Source organism: Bos mutus, chromosome 22 (genome assembly GCF_027580195.1).
Source record: "Bos mutus isolate GX-2022 chromosome 22, NWIPB_WYAK_1.1, whole genome shotgun sequence".
In the NCBI taxonomy this organism is placed as follows: domain Eukaryota; kingdom Metazoa; phylum Chordata; class Mammalia; order Artiodactyla; family Bovidae; genus Bos; species Bos mutus.
In genome coordinates this window covers 7,575,026-7,595,016 of record NC_091638.1, presented here as the reverse complement: position 1 = coordinate 7,595,016, position 19,991 = coordinate 7,575,026, and the positions used below count along the sequence as shown (strand labels likewise).

The 19,991-nt window shown below is 46.7% G+C and overlaps 1 protein-coding gene across 1 annotated transcript in view; it reads left to right on the top strand.

Moving 5' to 3' along the window:
• The window catches only part of GLB1 (galactosidase beta 1), a 103,647-nt gene extending 99,496 nt beyond the window's left edge, over window positions 1–4,151 (top strand). Inside the window, exon 16 of the mRNA XM_005898140.2 lies at window positions 3,603–4,151. Within this exon, the coding sequence (XP_005898202.1) occupies window positions 3,603–3,833 (231 nt within the window). The 3' untranslated portion in view covers window positions 3,834–4,151. The remainder of the gene's footprint in view (window positions 1–3,602) is intronic.
• The last annotated feature ends 15,840 nt before the right edge of the window (window positions 4,152–19,991 follow it).

The following is a 19,991-nucleotide window of genomic DNA, read 5'->3' as shown; positions in this document are numbered from 1 at the left end:
TATTCTTGAAGTGGGGCTGGGTATTTGCCCGGGCAGAATCGTCCACGAGTCTTACCTCCTGGGTGTCATGGGTGTACATTGTATGTCTCTCTGCTGCAAATAGCTGATAAACCAGTAGTCAAACAAGTGACTGCGTGTGCAAACAATGACAGTAACTAGAAGAATCATATTAAAGGGCAAGCGAGGGACTTGGAAGCCCCAGGACTGAGGAGGGTGAGATGACCTTCTCTCTGTGGAGGTGGTGATGGGGTGGACACTTGAGGGATCCGAAGGCTTGGAGTGTGGGGGATTGCTATGTGGAGCCTGGGATCTAGAGTTAGAGGAAGCAGGGGGACCTGCCCAGGCGGTGGGGTGGGGTGGGGAGTGGCTCCAGGCTCCTGAGCCAGCGCTGCCCGGAATGTGTCTGAAGAACTGGCTGGGAAGGTAGGAGCAGGGAGATGGGTCTGATGATGGAGTGATGGGCATTCACCACACCTCTGCTGAGCTGCTCAGCACAACAGTCACCGGCCACCTGGCTATTTTCCATTTACCTTTGAATTAATTCAAAGTGAAAATTTAGTTCCTCCCTGCACCAGCCGCTGGTCAGTGCAGGTAGCTACCCTGTGGGGCAACACCAAGCCCTCCATCTCTGTGGACAGTTCTGTGGACCAGCAGGGCCTCAGGACTATGTACCATGACCTGTGCTCTCCGAATCCTTCATTCCTCTGGGTTGGAAGGGCAACCAAACTGTCATAGGCATCCCCGCACGCCCATTCTGTTCAGGACGGAGAGTAGAGGGAAACTGTCCTGAAGACTTTTCTTGCTTTGGAGAATTAACCAAAATCAAAGAACTTGCCTGCAATGTAGGAGGCACAGGTTTGATTCCTGGGTCAGGAAGATCCCCTGGAGAAGGAAATGCAGTATTCTTGCCTGGAGAATTCCATGGAGAAGCCTGGTGGGCTACAGAATGACCCTACAGCATGAGGTCACAAAACAGGTGGACACGACTTAGAGCCTAACCACCAACAACAAAGATCCTGTAAGCCTGAGTTTGGGGAAGGTTGGAGAGAAGGGGCCAGGCACAATATCTACATGTTAGAGTCACTTAGGTGAGTTAGGAGGCAGAATCCAGATGGGGGCTGAAGGCTCCAAATGGGTGATAATTTGGGAGAGAAAAGAAAACTTAAACAGATGATCCAAAGCCAGGAGGGTCAGAAGAAAAATTACATCCACTTTGATGAGCAACTAGGAGTGACGGTTAGGGGTTACATCTGTCAGTCACAGAGCAGTCTGGGAAGTGGGGCCACCCTGAGTGTTGACTGGTGGCAGCTGGACCTTCCAGAAATGTGGGGGCAGCCGGGGAAGCGAGAGCTGGAAGAGGGACTGGAGAATCAAAGGCAGAAACGCTCATCTTCCTCCCCGGCTGGTCCAGTCGGCACCTCGAGGGGCTCCCAGGAGGAAGTGGTACCCCTGGAAGCTCATGGAGGGGGTCTTTAGGGCTGTTGGCTCGTGCAGCTACTGCACTGTTTGTGAGCAGGGCAGCATTTGGGGGATAAGCTAGACCTGGGGTAGTTGGGGGACCAAGGGTGAGCTGAGCCCACAGGTGCCAGTCCCCTGTCTACCTGTGCAAGCCCCTGACAGTGGCCCAGCTCCCCTGCCACCTTCCAGTGTCAAGCAAGGTGCTCCTGGGGCCCCAGCCCGCTGCACCTCATCTCCTCCGCCAGGTGAATTGCACCCCCTAACCCTGGAGGGAGCTGGGGGCGCCTTTTCTCACCCAGCTCCCCAGTCCCAATAACCAACACAGGAGACCCGCTCGGTGCAGCGGGAGAGGTATTGGAGGGGCAGCATCTTGGCAGGGACTGGTCCTCGGTGTGGCCAGGACGCAAGGTGGGGCCGGGGTTGCCCACACGTGCTGCTCACAGCGCTCTCCCTCGCTTCCCCTTGGAGCCCATCTGCCCCTACCCCGACTGCAGAGTCGGCCTCTACTGTTCTCTAACACTGCGGAAACGGGGCACCACCAGATCTTCAATGTGATAAACCCTGGTGAAGCTGTCGTTTGCATGTACCTTCGGCATGGATCGAGATAGCATATCCCGCGGTAAAAACAAGAGTAAAATAATTCTGAGAAGTGTGAAACTGTCACCCTTTTTCTAAATGACTTATCCCGACAGACAGGTGGCTTTCCATCACTGGCTTCCTTTCAAGGGGACGTGGAGGCCAAGGTCTTTTCACTGGGTGGCGTGAGGGGTGCAGCCACGCCATGCTGACCATGCGCGGCTTCCTCCTGCCTACCCCCCGTCCCCAGGTACCAGTGGGAGTGGGGACCTGCCCAGGGTCATACAGGCAGGAGGCGGCAGGAATAAGGTTTGAAGCCAGGTGGGAAGCTTGCATCCAGGGGCCACCTGGGGGCTGAAAATTACCCAAAGGTGAGACCTGAGTAGGTAGCTCCAGGGTGAGCACCCAGAGCTGGGTTCAGGATCAGGGCTCCAGGGGGCAACCGGGGCTGGACCTCTGCAGGATGTTTCCCCAAGACATTAGGGCCATTGTGGGGCCAATTTTGGTGCTTCTTCCTCCCACCCCTCCTCCTCCCTTCTTCCTTCCTCCATCCTCTCTCAGGTATTCTCTTGTGTGTGACCTTCTCTCCTTTGCTCCCTTGCTTTCTCCGTAACAGAATGGTCCACCTATTCCATCAACTGCTAAGTCCCACCTGACAGCAAATTCTAGCTCCTGCTCTCACGCTGTGCAGACACACCCCAGCCCGGGCCCCATTCCCGAGAACTTTCTCCTCCTTCTGGGTTTTGCGGTGGAAGCAGCTTTTCCTACTCCTAAGAGTCGGGCACGACTGAGCGACTTCACTTTCACTTTTCACTTTCATGCATTGGAGAAGGAAATGGCAACCCACTCCAGTGTTCTTGCCTGGAGAATCCCAGGGATGGGGGAGCCTACTGGGCTGCCGTCTTATGGGGTCGCACAGAGTCGGACACGACTGAAGCGACTTAGCAGCAGCATCGGCAGAAGTCTTCGCAGCTTGTAGGATACTCTGTGCTCCTTGAAGCAAGTCCCCACCCCTCACTTTTATGCTGGTGTGAAAACCATCAAAAGGTAGCAAGAAGGTAGACGACCTGGGCGGCCAGCCTCTCCCTCCTCGACTCCCCATCCTTCTAGAGGGCGCATGTGTTTGGGCTGCTGGGCTCCTGCTTACCTCGGGCAGCAAGGCCCCCATCTGCCTGGAGGAGGGGGGAGCACAGAGGCAAAGCTCGTCTCCTGAGGAGGCAGGGAGGCGACTGTGTACAGAGGCCTCGGGCAGAGGCGGGCGTGTGCAGACAGGCACCCCACCCCTACGTCGCGCCGGACCCAGGACAAAATTCAGAAACTTGGTGACTGTGCCGCAGTGTCATCCAGTGCTGACCTGCGCGGCACTGAAGCCACAGGAGGGACCAAACACGTCTCTTCCTGAAGCAGGGTGGGTACTGGGATGAGTGGCTTCTCCCACCCAGCTCCTGCCCAAGTTGAGCATCTTCCTGGGGACACTGCCTGCTTCCCCACCCCACGCCCCCTGCACCAAGGTTCTCATGCCCCTCAGGGGTCAGCACAGCTGGGTTGATGGTTTTCTCTCTTTCCAGGGTCAGGTGTGGATCAACGGCTTTAACCTCGGCCGCTACTGGCCAGTGCGGGGCCCCCAGATGACCCTGTTCGTGCCTCAGCACATCCTGGTGACCTCGACCCCAAACACCATCGTGGTGCTGGAGCTGGAGCATGCGCCCTGCCAGGACGGCGGCCCGGAACTGTGCACCGTGGAGTTCGTGGACAAGCCGGTTTTTCGCTCAGTCCAGACCCACAGACATGCAAACTAGGAGCAAGACCGACTCCCTGGAACAAAGTCTGTGACCCTTCAGAATTCTAGCCTTGCACATACCTCACCTGTCGCTCGGAAGGCCAGCATTCACTTCTGATTGGAAGATGGGCTAGGCGTGTTCTTACCTAGGTTTCCCTGGCACCCAGCGGTGCCTGACGCACCCCGTCCAGGCTGCGTGGTCATTGGGGTGGGGCTGGTAGCCCAGCAACACAGAGGCATCCACAGAGTTGGAAGGGAAGCGTTTGAAGTTTTTCTGATTTTTATTTTGTTAAGAATCATGTAGCCTTTTTATTAAATAAAATTTGTATTCAAATGATCTTACTGTTTTTAATGTTGAGCAGGTATTAAATTATAGCTTCTGATTTAAATCATAACTAGACTTGAGTGGGCTGAATAAGCCACTTCACTAAGTTGAGGTTGGTTCAAAGGAGTGGAAAATAGTCTTGTTTTGATCTAGTGGACCATTGCTTTTCTGGTCTTTGACTTCCTTTTAAATTTCTGTGATACATACCAGGAGAGCTCATAAACACAACTCCAAATGATTATGCAGACCATCAGCAGTCGGAAAGCATAGACAGATTGGTACATCCGTACAGTGGGAGACACCAGAGCCGCTAAGATGCAGATGCAGATCTGTATTTATTTACTTGAAAATATTTTCATGGTAAGTGGTGTGAAAAAAGCATGTTGCCTTAAGTTGGATCCTGTGTTGTCGATTTGGACATAAGAGCTGCACACATGCACACACTCAGTCCAGGCCTGTTCACCCGTCAACAGACGGGCACACGTGTGGACGTGCAGACCCCAGCAATTGTGGGAGATGCCCTTCCTGCCCCAGGCATCCTGATCTCACACCGTAAGCACTGTCTTCCACCATGTCCAGTTCTGAGCGTATTGTGTATTTAATCCACTCGTCCCTCACCAGAACTCAGAGGAGCATATGACCTCATTTACCAGGTCACCTGTCTACATACTGGGCTTCCCTGGTAGCTCAGGAGGTAAAGAGTCTGCCTGCAATGTGGGAGACCCAGGTTTGATTCCTGGGCCGGGAAAATCCTCTGGAGAAGGAAATGGCAACCCACTCCAGTATTCTTGTCTGGACAACCCGGTGGATGGAGGAGCCTGGCAGGCTACAGTTCATGGGGTCTCAAAGAGTTGGACACGACTGAGCGATTAACACGTTTACTTCATGTCTACACGTTGTAGAGACGTGGTTTGAAGCCCAGTCCTCTGGCTCTGGTGTGGCATCTGTCATATACTGACACACGCTCATGTTCCCAGAGGAGAAGACTACAGTGACAGAAACGGAAATGTTGACATGAGCATATCTGGGGGCAGGCGTCACAGGTTAGATCTCTGTCCAGGAAGATTCCACATGCCGCGGAGTAACTACTGAGCTCACGCCCAACTAATGAGCCCACACACCCTAGATCCCGTGCTCCACTACAAGAGAAGCCGCTGCAGTGAGAAGCCCGTGCACCACTCTAGAGAAGAGACCCCACTCACCGCAACTAGAGAGAGCCTGCGCACAGCAACGAAGACCCAGCACAGCCAAAAATCAAAGAAATAAATAAAAATTTTTTAAAATATATGAGCATATCTGGGTGGTGGGTGTTTGAGAGGTTGTTTGCAGTTTCTTTTTTGTTTACTTGTATTTTAGATTCTGTGCAGAGATGAGGTCCATTTTCTTAAGAGAGGAAGAAAGATGTCTGTTGCTAACCGACAGCATCTTTCTACAGGAGTGTGTTTCTCTGTCTCTTAGACATCAGTGATGACCGGGAGTCTGGAAACTCTGCAGGAGACATGTATGTGCTGAAACAAATAGACCAGACCTGGCCGAGGAGTGTCTGCGTAGCATCTGCTGCTGGATGTCCCGCATCCTCTGGGTGTTGGGCGGACCGCAGGCACTGCTCCCTGCACCTAAGCCGCAGTGCATCACTCTTTCTCCCACTAAGTTCCTGAACATTGAGAAAATGATACTCGAGAGCTGTGCCTTGTGACATGCTCTGGGAAGACAAGAGACTAAAGCCTTGTGCTTTGGTCCCCTGCACATCCCCTGTCCCAGAGATTCCCTGTTGTGGCCTCTCCAGAGGCTCAGGGGCTGGAGTGAAACCGCCTCAGCAGACTGTTTCCCTTCCATCGCCTTCCCTGGTTCCCCTCATCCAGCCTTCAGAACCGCACCCCACGGGTGGCAGTGGAGAGCCCGCTTCACCGATGAAAACGTTTAAACTTCAGGGAGAGGTGGAACTGGATTCCAATCTGGTCTGTCTCCACCCAAAGTCAGAGTGTTTTGTTTGTGTGAGGGAGTCTTTTGGGGTTCTCCCCCTCGTCCAGGATGCTATGTTCTGGAAAATGATCCTTTTTTAATTTTTAAATTAATTTTTATTGGAGTATAGTTGGTTTACAATGCTGTGTTAGTTTCTGCTGTAAAGTGAATTAGCTATACATATGTCCCCTCTTTTTCAGATTTCCTTCCCATTTAGGTCACCCTAGAGCTTTGACTAGAGTTCCCTGCTAGACAGTAGGTTCTCATTACTTAACTACTCTATACATAGTATCAGTAATGTATATATGTCAATCCCAAGCTCACAGTTCCTCCCACTGCCTTCCTTCCCCCTTACCTTTGGTACCCACGCGTATGTTCTCTATATCCGTGTCTCTATTGCTGCTTTGCCAATAGGTTCATCTGTACCATTTTTCTAGATTCCACAAATAAGCGACATTATACGACGTTTGTTTTTCTCTTTCTGACTTTCTTCACTCTGTATGGCAGTCTCCAGATCCATCAGTGTCACTGCAAATTGCATGGTTTCATTTCTTTTGATGACTGAGTAGTATTCCATCGTATTTATGTAGCACATCTTTATCCACTCATCTGTTAATGGATATTTAGGTTGCTTCCTTGTCTTGGCTACTGTAAAGACTACTGCAATGAATATTGAGAAACATGTATCGTTTTGAATTATGATTTTTTTTCCAGGTATATGCCCAAGAGTGGGATTACTAGAGTCATATGGTAGTTCTATTTTTAGTTTTTTGAGGAACTTAAGGCAATGGCACCCCCACTCCAGTACTCTTGCCTGGAAAATCCCATGGATGGAGGAGCCTGGTAGGCTGCAGTCCATGGGGTCTCTAAGAGTCAGACACAACTGAGCGACTTCACTTTCACTTTTCACTTTCATGCATTGGAGAAGGAAATGGCAACCCACTCCAGTGTTCTTGCCTGGAGAATCCCAGGGACGAGGGAGCCTGGTGGGCTGCCGTCTATGGGGTCGCACAGAGTCAGACACGACTGAAGCGACTTAGCAGCAGCAGCATACTGTGGAAAACAGAATCTTAATACACAAATGACCCTACCCTGGACTCTACCCAAACCCATCCAACTCTTTGTTTGTCTCTCAGGGGCATACATTTCACCTTCTACAACGTCATTTGTAAAATTCGATGAGCCCCGGAAAATAATAAGGACAACACCTTTATTGACTGATGTATAAACCTTTTATATTAAATTTACCTTAAGCTGATTTTTAATATGTCAGAGCTTTCTGGGGACTTCCCTGGTGGTCCAGGACCTAAGACTACACACTCCCAATGCAAGGGGCCCAGGTGGGATCCCTGGTCCGGGAACTAGATCCCACATGCTGCAACTAAAGGTCCCGTGTGCTGCAACCAAGACCTGGTGCAGCCAAATAAATACTTTTTTTAAAATATGTCAAAGCTTTCTGAGCAGGCCTGAACTAACCCATCCATAACACTGATGTTCCCGGAACATTACTATGTTTTCAGCCGTCCTTATGAACAGCAGGGCTTTTTCCTTGGCATCCTTGGCCCAGATTTGCACAATCAGCAGATCGTCTTGTTTGGAAAAGTGTTGTTGAAGTGTAATTTACATACCATTAATTTCACTCGTATTAGGGTACACTTTGATGGGTTTTCTGGAGAAGGCAATGGCACCCCACTCCAGTACTCTTGCCTGGAAAATCCCATGGACTGAGAAGCCTGGTAGGCTACAGTCCATGGGGTCGCAAAGAGTCGGATACGACTGAGCGACTTCACTTTCACTTTCACTTTGATGGGTTTTACTAAACTTGTGTGGCAGGGGGGCGGTGCTCAGTCATGTCTGACCGTTTGCAATCCCATGGACTATAGCCCACCAGGCTCCTCTGTCCATGGGATTTTCCAGGCAAGAATACTGGAGTGGGTAGCCATTCCCTTCTCCAGGGAATCTTCCTGATCCAGGGATCAAACTGGCATTTCTTTTGTCTCCCGCATTGGTGGGCGAGTTCTTTACCAGCTGAGCCCCTGGGGAAGTCCTTTACTAAATTTATTCAGGTGTAAATCCACCACCATAATCCAGTTTTAGGACACTTTTTTCACTCAGAAGACTCTCTCAAGCAGGAAGTCTTCATTTCCACCCCACATCAGGTGGCCACTAACGTTTTCCATCTCTGTAGTTCTGCCTTCTGCTGGAATTTCATAGAACTAGGAATGGCACCCCACTCCGGTACTCTTGCCTGGAAAATCCCATGGATGGAGGAGCCTGGTGGGCTGCAGTCCATGGGGTCGCTAAGAGTCCGACAGGACTGAGCGACTTCACTTTCACTTTTCACTTTCATGCATTGGAAAAGGAAATGGCAACCCACTCCAGTGTTCTTGCCTGGAGAATCCCAGGGACGGGGGAGCCTGGTGGACTGCCGTCTATGGGGTCGCAGAGTCGGACACGACTAAAGTGACTTAGCAGCAGCACAGTCTTCTGTGTCTGACTTCTTTCACTCAGCATCGTGTGTTTGAGATCCATTCATGCTGCAGCGCGATGTGGAATGTTCTCCGTTTTCCTGCCGAGGAGTGTTCCATGTGTGAACGTTGATTTGTCAGCTGATGGGCATTCAGACTGCTTCCAGCTTGGAACTCTTATAAATAATGCTGATCTGAACATCTGGGCCCAATTCTTTGTGTGGTCAACTGTTTTCCTTTCCCTTGGGTAGGCACCTAGGCATGGAATTCTTCAGTCATATGATAAGTGTCTGTTTAACTTTTTAAGAAATTGCCAGACAATTTCAGAAGACCTTGCTTGAGCCGAGGAGGGGATGAAGAAGACTGCTCACAGCCCTCCCACCTGCCTCTGTCTCTTTGCCTTGCTCTGAGTCAGGCCAGTCACTGTCTCTCTCTCTTTTTATCTGTCAGCATGTCCGTTGTTATTTCTCAGCAAATCCAGTTTATTCAGAATGAGATTGTTTCGTGTTCATCTGAGTTTGGGTTTTTTTTCACTGTTTCCCCAACAAGCGCTCAGTCTTCTGGCAGATGACACACAAAGGAAATGATCTTGTGTGGCCTTTGTTTCTTGCCTTATGATCATTAAAAAAGTCATTTCCTGAAATTGCTTTTTCAGTCCGTACTCTGAGGGATTCTGTCTGGTCTGTGGTAGAGGGGACGGCTCGTGTGGTCCAGCCACTCGTGGGCTGTGAGGAGAGTCTGGTCAGGGTCCAGATGCTCAGGGTGAGGGGTTCTGGGTTCAGCCCAGCCTCTGCTCTTGATCTAACTGAGCGTGTTCCCGGGTCGTCCCCTGCCTTCCAGCCTTTGGGGCCTGAGGTTTGCTAACTAGATACCCAGCAGCCATCTGTGAAGATTCTCAGCTGATTCCGCAGCAGACAGCTGCTCTATTTGTACCCCCAGGGGCTTTCCATGTGTAAGGAAGTCCCCTAGGAGCCCCAGGCTTGTAAGCCCCCAGGCCAGCACCACTGTCTCCCGGGTGAAATGAGACAGGCTGGGGGCGGTGGGGGGGCCGTGCAAAAACACAGGTGGGTGCTCCCCGCTCATCACTCACCATCAATATGATCTTAAGCAAGTGATTCACTTATTAAGCCCTCATTTCGTAAGGGGGCCTCCACTTGTGGAGTTTTTACATCAAAGGCATTTTTTACATCATAAAAGCACCTCCCAGGTCACTTGCCATGGAGAAAGGGTTTCCTGAAGGCTATTTGGGTGCTTTCCCATCACATTCCTCCACAGAAGCAGGTAAAGGGTCATCTGGAAACCTGAGGGACAGGCTGGGGAGAACACCCACCAGGAGCCACTGCCCTTTCCTTGTACCCCTTGTGTTCAGTTCAACAACTGGGCCCTTCTGACTGGACACCGCGCTTGACTGAAGGACGCAAAGCTAAGGAGATAGTTTGGTATCGAATATGGACACAACCAGAAAAGGGGAGGGCAGAGGCTGCACAGAAAGGGGAAAGGAGCTTCATCCCTCAGGACCCTCCAGCACTAGCCTGACCTTGCTGTGGGCAGCCTGTGCCGACAGAAAACACTTGAAATCCAGCGTGGACGCCAGAAACCTCAGTGCAGACTGAAGGGTCCTCCATCCCTTTAAAGTCTCTGTTCACCTGTTCTCAAAACTTAAGCAACTCTCTGGTGCCAACACCTTAATTTCTAATCTGACGGGCGCTTCCCATCACTATGCGCCTGCTGCTCGTGGTCTGTTGCTACACATCCAAGCACTTCAATACATTTGCGCAAGTGGCATAAAAAAACTATCTTGTGATGTGTGTGATTCCATGCATCCGGAATACAGACAGACTGCAGGATGGCTTCTCGGTGTCATGACACTGCGGCCTCTGCCAGGTCCTAGAATCGTCTGGAGGTTCCTTCACTCCACATGGCCTTTGGGCTGGCGTGTCTGAAGGCTGAACTCAGCTGGGACTGTCAACCAAATCTTCCGCCCATGGCCTAGGACCAGGTTCAAGAGGAGGAAATTCTGGAGTGTTATACGTATTTCCATTCTTCCCACTCAAGTCTGAGAACCTGGTGAGCATGAATCGGGTCCCTTCACCCCTGGTGCAAGGTCCTGTTGGCAGATCACTGTGCTTGTTCCATAGCAGGTATGTTTCGCCTATGTTAATGAGTGGGATTCGTCATTCTTGCAGATCACTGGCCTTTGGTGGTCCCACCAAGTATTAACCAAATGGGAACTGTGACTCTGAACACAGGCCTCACCAGGCAGAGTATATGGCAGGGTGAGATGACAGGAGTATGTCCTGCACTTAAAGCTCAGTTTGGTTTCCCGTTTTATCTTTGGCAAAGCCTTCGATATAGATTTCTGAGCAAGATGTACAGTTCAGTTCAGGTCAGTTCAGTCACTCAGTTGTGTCAGACTCTGTGAACCCATGGACTGCAGCACGCCAGGCTTCCCTGTCCATCTACCAACTCCCGGAGCTTGCTCAAATTCATGTCCATCAAGTCAGTGATGCCATCCAACCATCTCATCCTCTTTCGTCCTCTTCTCCTCCTGCCTTCAATCTTGCCCAGCATCAGGATCTTTTCCAATGAGTCAGTTCTTCACATCAAGTGGCCAAAGTATTGGAGCTTCAGCTTCAGCATCAGTCCTTCCAATGAATATTCAGGACTGATTTCCTTCAGGATTGACTGGTTTGATCTCCTTGCAGTCCAAGGGACTCTCAAGAGTCTTCTCCAATACCACAGTTCAAAAAGCATCAGTTCTTTGACACTCAGCTTTCTTTATGGTTCAACTCTCACATCTGTACATGACTACTGGAAAAACCATAGCTTTGACTAGACGTACCTTTGTCAGCAAAGTAATGTCTCTGCTTTTTAATATGCTGTCTAGGTTTATCACAGCTTTTCTTCCCAGGAGCAACCGTCTTTTAATATCATGGCTGCAGTTAGCATCTGCAGTGATTTTGGAGCCCAAGAAAATAAAGTCTCTCACCATTTCCATTGTTTCCCCATCTATTTGCCATGAAGTGATGGATCAGATGCCATGATCTTAGTTCTTTGAATGTTGAGTTTTAAGCCAGCTTTTTCACTCTCCTCTTTTCTTTCATCAAGAGGCTCTTTAGTTCCTTTTCACTTTCTGCCATAAGGGTGGTGCCATAAGGCAAGGTGTGCGATCTGTCCAATTTACTTCACCTTGGCTTTACTTTTTACTAGGCGGTAGGATCTTTATCCAGGTAGTTGGGCCATTCTGGCTCACCTGTCCTCCTTTCCACACCTTTGAAGACATTAAGTGTTCCAAGAAGTGCCAGAGAGGACTCCTGAGGGGTTCAGATCCTGTCCCTTTTAGGGTCGGTGTGCTCCTCACCTTTACCTATGAGCAGAGTGTCTTCACCCACACAGTAAACGTTCCTTCAGTATTACCCTGAGCCCCATGTTACTGAGTAGGCCATTTTTCTTGCCCCTCGAGGATCACACAGTTGTGTATGAATGGACGAGGCAGTGTTTGTGGGGAAGACAATTTCAAGGAGAAGAGCAGCATGCTGTGAGCATGCCAGCTCTAGACCTGGCCCTGGCGTGGAGCAGGGGTTGGTCAGGGTAGGCCTCCTGGAGTGGAGACACACGGAGAATGAGAGCAGGAGGAACAGAGATGAAGAGAGCAGAAGGTGCTTGGGGAGGAAGCAGCACCTGCAGAGACCCAGAAAGACAATAGAGAGTTCCAGAAATATTCAGACCCCACCCAGTCTTACTCAACAAGTTCCCTTACTTCTCACCAGCTCCAATTCTAATGCTTGATAAACCACTCCTGAAACTCAGTGTAACCCATGGGTTTTTCCTTTATCAGCCTCTCTCATTTTGTAGTCCAGCAGAACAAACTCCGGTGCTTCTCGAGTCTGTGTCTCCCAGGCTACAGCCTTAACAAACCCCAAATAAACACCTTTTAATTTCAATCAGGCGTTGGTTTCTAAAATTTTAGTTAACATCCTTCTATCAGGGTCCTATGAATCCCTCTGTTGCAGAGTCTGAAATTCAAGAACTTTGTTTCGTCCTCAACTCTTGACACTTACAAAATTTATTTTCTTTCTTTCTTTCTTTGATTGCTGTTATTATGGAAAATGGGAGGGGAGAATTCTTCTTTTCCATTCCCACTTAAAGAAAGCATGTCCCACACAATCCCTCTATCTCTAGCATGTCTCATAAAATCTCTCCATCTTCAAGCTAAATGTGCTGAGAATCTCATCAGTCTTTGGGACAATTGCCGCCCCCCCCCCCGCCTCCATGCTAACTATGGGCATCAAGGCAATTATCTCACCCAAAGGTTTTTGAGATGATGGGCAATTTCCTGTTTTGGTGACACTTGTTCTCCCATCAGCTTAACTATAACATGCAATAACCATGGAGCTTCTGCAGAGTTGTCCTACGCTCATGAACCAACAGGCAATGATAATAACAGTCAAAAGAGAAGAGAAACTTCCATCGTTTAATTAGGCAAAGGACACTTAAGTAAATATCCAGGGCACTGTGTCAGAAATTCAGACATGTGGATTAGGGCCAGGTTGGCAAAACATTCTGTGAGCCTCGGGAGCAGATGAGGAAATGAAAGAGCCAGGTTCCCTGATATTTGTTAGGGGAGGGACTGTTAACCCTTTCCCAGGTTACATCCCCCTCTATGGCACTTAGCTCATAAAACTGTAGTTATTTGTTTACCACTGACCAGAGAGCCTTCATGACAACTGCCGTGTGATTTTCATTCTTGTATCCTTGGTACGCAGTTCAGCACATCTAGCCCATAGTAAGTCGTCCATCAATGCTTCCTGAATGCAAAAAAAAAAAAAAATACTTCTATGTCTATGCTCACAGATTGGGAGTGGGCCCATGTGTTTTTAAAAGCACTCCTTTAGCCATGTCTACCAGATGTCAGCTGAGGTTTCCTTCTCTTTGAAAATCTAGAAAAGGTTTGTTTTTAAAACCTTCCCAAGATTTCTGTGAACCCCTGGAGGGCTTCCTTCTCATTGTTTCCTCTGGCTAGACACTGTGCCTCCACTGAATGAGTTCAAGTCATGAACGAGCTCACTGTCCCACATATTTTCTTGCAGTATCTTGACTCAAATGTGGAACTGAGTCCCTTGAGTTTCACAAAAACCTCACCCACACTGGCCCTTTCATCTTTAGAACTTTACAGAAGCTTAAAGAGACAGGGGTGGGGGCGGTCTACAGAGTAATAGCATAAGCTTAATTGTACTGAATATCAGATATTCCAGTTTTTACAAGACATTCGACCATGCTTCATATTGCTTGGCCAGCTTTTCTTAATCTTCACTTCTCTTTGTCCACTCACATCTCTGAATTTCTAATGATTTGAAGATTAAGCATGTCCCATCTGTATTTCTGAAATGACACATGCTTGCCTTTCTCCTTCAGATCTAACTTCTTAGGAAGGGGCCCTGAGAGGGAAGAGGCTTCCATGGGCTGAGAGAGAGGAGTCAGAAGGAAAGCAAAAGTCAGATGCTAGGAAGTACACCTGGGAAGGGTCCTTGCATGGCCACCACCCATGGCCAGGCTCTTAGAGTTAGAGAATACCATGGAATCCCCACAAAGGTCTTAAAATTTGAGCAAAAGGGGAGGAAGCAAGATCCCTGCGTTTCCCATTGTTGTTCAAGTTTGAAGGAAGCATAGCATAGGTGTCTGCACAAGGACCAAGGTCCCTTCAAGGTTTCCTATGAGCCAGAGATGGAGTGGGGAGGAGAAGGCTGATCTCTCACGCCAGTCAGAGCAGCAGGAAGTAGCAACGGCTCCAGAAAGCCCTGCTATGTCTGCTGAGGCCACAGAGGAACACAGGAGAAAATGGAGCGTTTCCAGTGTGGCCACATGATCAGTGGATAAACTCAGCAGGTCAGTCCATGGATTGATGGTTGAGGCCTGGGCGGAATTAGGCGAGTCTCAGCAGTTGCTGACAACAGATGACGAAGATCATTTCCCAAAATTGTAATATCAAAGTGCCACTGAAGGAGGGGGGAGTGGGTGAAATGCTGAATTGTCTGAGATGAAGTCTCTGACTTCTGGGAGAACTAGGATCTTGAAATAGAAGTTCAGTTCAGCTGTGGAAGGAAGTTTCCTGTTAACAACCGCATACACCTCTCCTAACACCTTTGGGCAGGATCAATTCTATCAGATGTCAGTAAAAATGTTTGTTCTTTGTTAGTGGGTGTTATTACTTCCTCCAAATGGATCAGCATGTTTATTTTGAAATATTTTCCCTGCTATTTTATTATATTGAGTTCATCTCAAGTGATCTCGTTTTGATTGTTGATCTTGTTCATTGTACAATCATATTTCTTCCTTGGAGTAAGGAATGTTGGATTGCAGACTCATTTTGAATGGAGATTTCATATTAGTTTGTTTATAAATATTTATTTCTCTCTCTCTGCTCCTCCATCTCTGCATAGGAATTTTGAGGTTGCCTCTGTATTGGATGTTATTGGTACCCTACCCAGAAGCCTTTGCCTACTGCTGCACCCCTCCTTTAGCTGCTGTGAGTGTTAGTTGCTTTTTTCCCCAGAAAACTACTCTCTTATTTAGTTTATTTATGTATTGGCTGCATGGCATGTGGGATCTAATTCCCTGACCAGAGATCGAACCCAGGCCCTGCACTGGAAGTGCACAGTCTTATCCAGTGGACCAGCCACCGAGGAAGTCCTACCACAGATCTACTCTTGGCCTAAGTAGGAAGATGCTTCACTGACATGTGGATACAAAAGGCCAGACTCTTTGCCTCAAAATGGAACTAATTCTGTGGAACAATTCATGCTCCAGAGCCCCTGTGAAATCAAGCCAGTGCAGGCAACTTCTAATGGTTAATTTTATGTGTCAACCTGACTGAGCCACAGACGTTTGGTTAAACAGTATTCTGGGTATGTCTGTGAGGATTTCTGGATGAGATTGATATTTGAATAGAAATAGTATTGATTTATGTTGATCTTGTATCCTATAATCTGCTGAACTCACTTAATAGCCCTAAGAGTTTTCCTTTTTTATGGATTCCTTATAATTTTCTACATAAAAGATCACGTCCTCTGCAGAGAGACATTGTTTTATTTCTTCCTTTCCAATCTGGATGCATTTCATTCAGTATTTCTTTTTCTTGCCATATTTTCCTAACCAGAACCTCCAATATACAATGATAGAAGTGGCAAGAGCAGACATCCTTGTCTTGTTCCTGATTTTAAGGCAAAGACAATGACAATGAGGTATCACCTCACACTGGTCAGAATGGCCATCAACAAAAAATCTACAAACAATAAATGCTGGAGAGGATGTAAAAAAAAAGGGAACCCTCTTGCACTGTTGGTGGGAATGTAAACAGATATAGTCACTATGGAGAACAGTATGGAGATTTCTTGAAAAACTAGGAATAAAACTACCAAATGACCCAGCCATCCCGCCACTGGGCATATACCCTAAGAAAACCATAATTGAAAAAGACACGTGTGCCCCAGTGTTCGTTTGCAGCACTATTTACAATAGCCAGGACATGCAAGCAACCTAGATGTCTGTCAACATATGAATGGATAAAGAAGTTGTGGTATATATATACAATGGAGTATTGCTCAGTCATAAACAGGAACACATTTGAGTCCGTTCTAGTGACATTGTACAGAGTGAAGTAAGTCAGAAAGAAAAAAACAAATATTGCATATTAATGCATACATATGGAACCTAGAAAAATAGTGCTGATGAACCTATTTGCAGGGCAGGAATAGAGACTCAGACACAGAAAACAGACTTATGGACACAGCGGGGGCAGGAGAAGGTGGGACAAACTGAGAGAGTAGCATGGAGATATATACATTTCCATGTGTAAAATAGATAGCCAGTGGGAAGTTGCTATATGACACAGGGAGTTCAATCTAGTGCTCCATGACAACCTAGAAGGGTGGGATGGGGTAGGGGGTGGGAGGGAGGTTCAAGAGGAAGGGGACACATGTATATACCCATGGCTGATTCATGTTGATGTATGGCAGAAACCAACACAATATTGTAAAGCAATTATCCTCCCATTAAAAATAAATAAAAAAATTTAAAAGGGGAAGGCATTCAGTCTTTCACCATCAAGTATGATGTTGTGAACATTCTTGTACAAGCCTTTTTAAGAACTAAGATCTTGCACAAATACCTAGATATAGAATTCCTGAATCATAGGGTACATATACGTTCAAATTTACAATTGTCAAGGTATTTTCTAAAGTGGCTTTTGTATCCAACCATCTTTTAAATTTCTCTTGTTACATCCCAGTGAGTTTTGGAAAACAGAAAGGCCCCCAAACTGTAGACTTATGTTGCACCTTAATTGGAAGTCTTCTCTGTGATAGACTCAACGTGTCTGTAACCTTCAAGAAGCTTCCAAAAGATGATTTTTTAATTTTCAGCTTAAATCCATTCCCTCATAAGCTCACTCTTGTCAACTGTGCAACCCCTCTCAAACTCCTTCTCAGTCGTTCCCCCAAGAGAAGCCCAGCTAGACCACAAAATCCACCACTTGAACCACCATTCACTTTATTTGCATGTGATGTTTTTGTAGCGATGTAATTACCATTAGGAGGAATCCCTCAAACCAAGGCAACCGTGGAGAGGTGGCTGTACAGTCCAGTGTTGATGCAGAGCTCTTTCCTGCCTGGTGGGGCTCCAAGCATAACCTTGGCTTATCTCCTGTGAGATCAAAAGAGTGCAGACATTCTGCAGGTTCCCACAAGTTATCTTGTAACCATCTCATATGCAAACTCTGCTTCCCATCCCACGACTGACATCAGCATCTTCTTCAAAGTAGCCATCTCCGTAGGCAGGTATCATACCGGCATGAGCAACCACCTGCTCACCTCACCTGGGAGCCCTACTTTTTAGATCCTGTCTGCGGTTCATTAGTCAACTTTCCCCAATCACAAGGCCTCCCTCTTTTTATTTTTCTAAAATGGGGAGATCCTGATTGTTTTAGCAGGTTGTGAAAATAAGGCATGTTTGTTTAAAGAAATTAAGAAGCCTAGAAATTGTAAAGTAGTATAATTCTTCCCTCTATAAAAATGGATAAAATACGTCCTGGTGGTTCAGTGGTTGAGAATCCCCTGCCAAAGCCAACGAGGGAACACAGGTTTGATCCCTGGTCCGCGAAGTTTTCGCAGGCCACAGGGCAACTGAGCCAGCGTGCCACAACTGGGGAAAGCCCACGCGCAGCAGTGAAGACCCAGTGGAGCCAAAACCAAGTAAATACATATTTTCAAATTGCATAAAATTTTTTAATTAAAAATAATTTTAAGAAATGGCTAACATCAATAATATCTCAACAAATCCAGAAAAATTTTTAATGAATAAGAGTTTGGGATTTAAGTTTTAGGTTCATCATTCCAGGTTTTTATCATGAACTTACAGGAATTCCTGGGGAGTCCAGTGGTTAAGACTAGACACTTTGAGCACCAGGGCCTGTGTTCACAAAAAGCCACATGGCCAAAACAAACCAAAAAAAACTTAATATATATCATGAACTTTTGTGCATAGTGGTAAGTTTATATCTGGAAGCCATTCTCTTTTTAATGGCATATTCCATAATATACCATTTAATAAAAGATTTAATAAAAAATGTAAACATTTAAATTTAAAAAATTTAAAACATTTAATAAAAAATTAATTACTTTTTTATTAAATGTTTTAACCATATAGAAAAGTATTGAGAATAATGTAAGAAACATCCTTTTGCCATTTAGCTGTTAGAAAAACAGTTCAAATGCATATACATATTTTCTCCAGTTCATCACTTGTCTTCTGAGTTTTATCTTGGTGATGTTTCATCGTGCACATTTTTGTATTCACATGGTTGAATTTATTACTCATTTCTTTTATGGCTTCTGAATTTTGAGAATATTCTTGCCTGTGCCAACATTCTGAAGAAATTCTTCCATGTTTCCATTTGGAACTTATATTGTTCCAATTTTTACGTTTAAATTTTTATCTATTTGCCACTTAACCATGTACATATGACACATGAATCAAGCTTAATTTTTTTCCCAGATAACAGTCCAACTGGCCCACTCCTTAAGTAAATCTGTTGTGTCCCTCCTTTGATTTTATGTTGCCATCTTTATTTTTTTTATTGAAGTATGGTTTATTTACAATTTTGTGTCAGTTTCAGGTATATAGCAAAGTGATTCAGGTATATATGTATAAATATTCTTTTTTAGAAGATTTAGATATAGATACAGGTAGAGATGGGCTTCCCTGGTGGTTCAGATGGTAAAGAATCTACCTGCAGTACAGGAGATCCAGGTTCGATCCCTGGGTCAGAAGATCCCCTGGAGAAGGGAATGGCTACCCACTCCAGTGTTCTTGCACGGAGAATTCCATGGACAAACAGTCCATGGGGTCACAAAGAGTTGAACACGACTGAGTAACTAACACTGTCACTTCCACTGGTTCACAGGTTAAGATACGCAAACAAAGTAATATTACTCAGCCATACTAAAGAATGAAATCTTGCCATTTGTGACGAATGGGTGGACAGAAATGGTATGGACCTAACAGAAGCAGAACATATTAGGAAGAGGTGGCAAGAATACACAGAAGAACTACACAAAAAGATCTTTACGACCCAGATAATCACGATGGTGTGATCACTCACCTAGAGCCAGACATCCTGGAATGTAAAGTCAAGTGGCCTTAGGAAGCATCACTACAAACAAAGCTAGGGGAGGTGATGGAATTTCAGTTGAGCTATTTCAAATCCTAAAAGGTGAAGCTGTGGAAGTGCTGCACTCAATATGTCAGGAAATTTGGAAAACTCAGCAGTGGCCACAGGACAGGAAAAGGTCAGTTTTCTTTCAATCCCAAAAAAAGGCAATGCCAAGGAATGCTCAAACTACCGCACAATTGCACTCATCTTACATGCTAGCAAAATAATGCTCAAAATTCTCCAAGCCAGGCTTCAGTAATATGTGAACCGTGAACTTCCAGAAGTTCAAGCTGGATTTAGAAAAGGCAGAGGAACAAGAGATCAAATTGCCAACATCTGCTGGATCATCGAAAAAGCAAAAGAGTTCCAGAAAAACATCTACTTCTTTATTGACTATGCCAAAGCCTTTGAGTGTGTGGATCACAACAAACTGTGAAAAATTCTGAAAGAGATGGGAATACCAGACCACCTGACCTATGTCCTGAGAAATCTGTATGCAGGTCAGGAAGCAACAGTTAGAACTGGACTTGGAACAACAGACTGGTTCCAAATTGGGAAAGGAGTACTCCAAGACTGTATATTGTCAATCTGCTTATTTAACTTATATGCAGAGTACATCATGAGAAACGCTGAGCTGGATGAAGCACAAGCTGGAATCAAGATTTCTGGGAGAAATATCAATAACCTCAGATATGCAGATGACACCACCCTTAT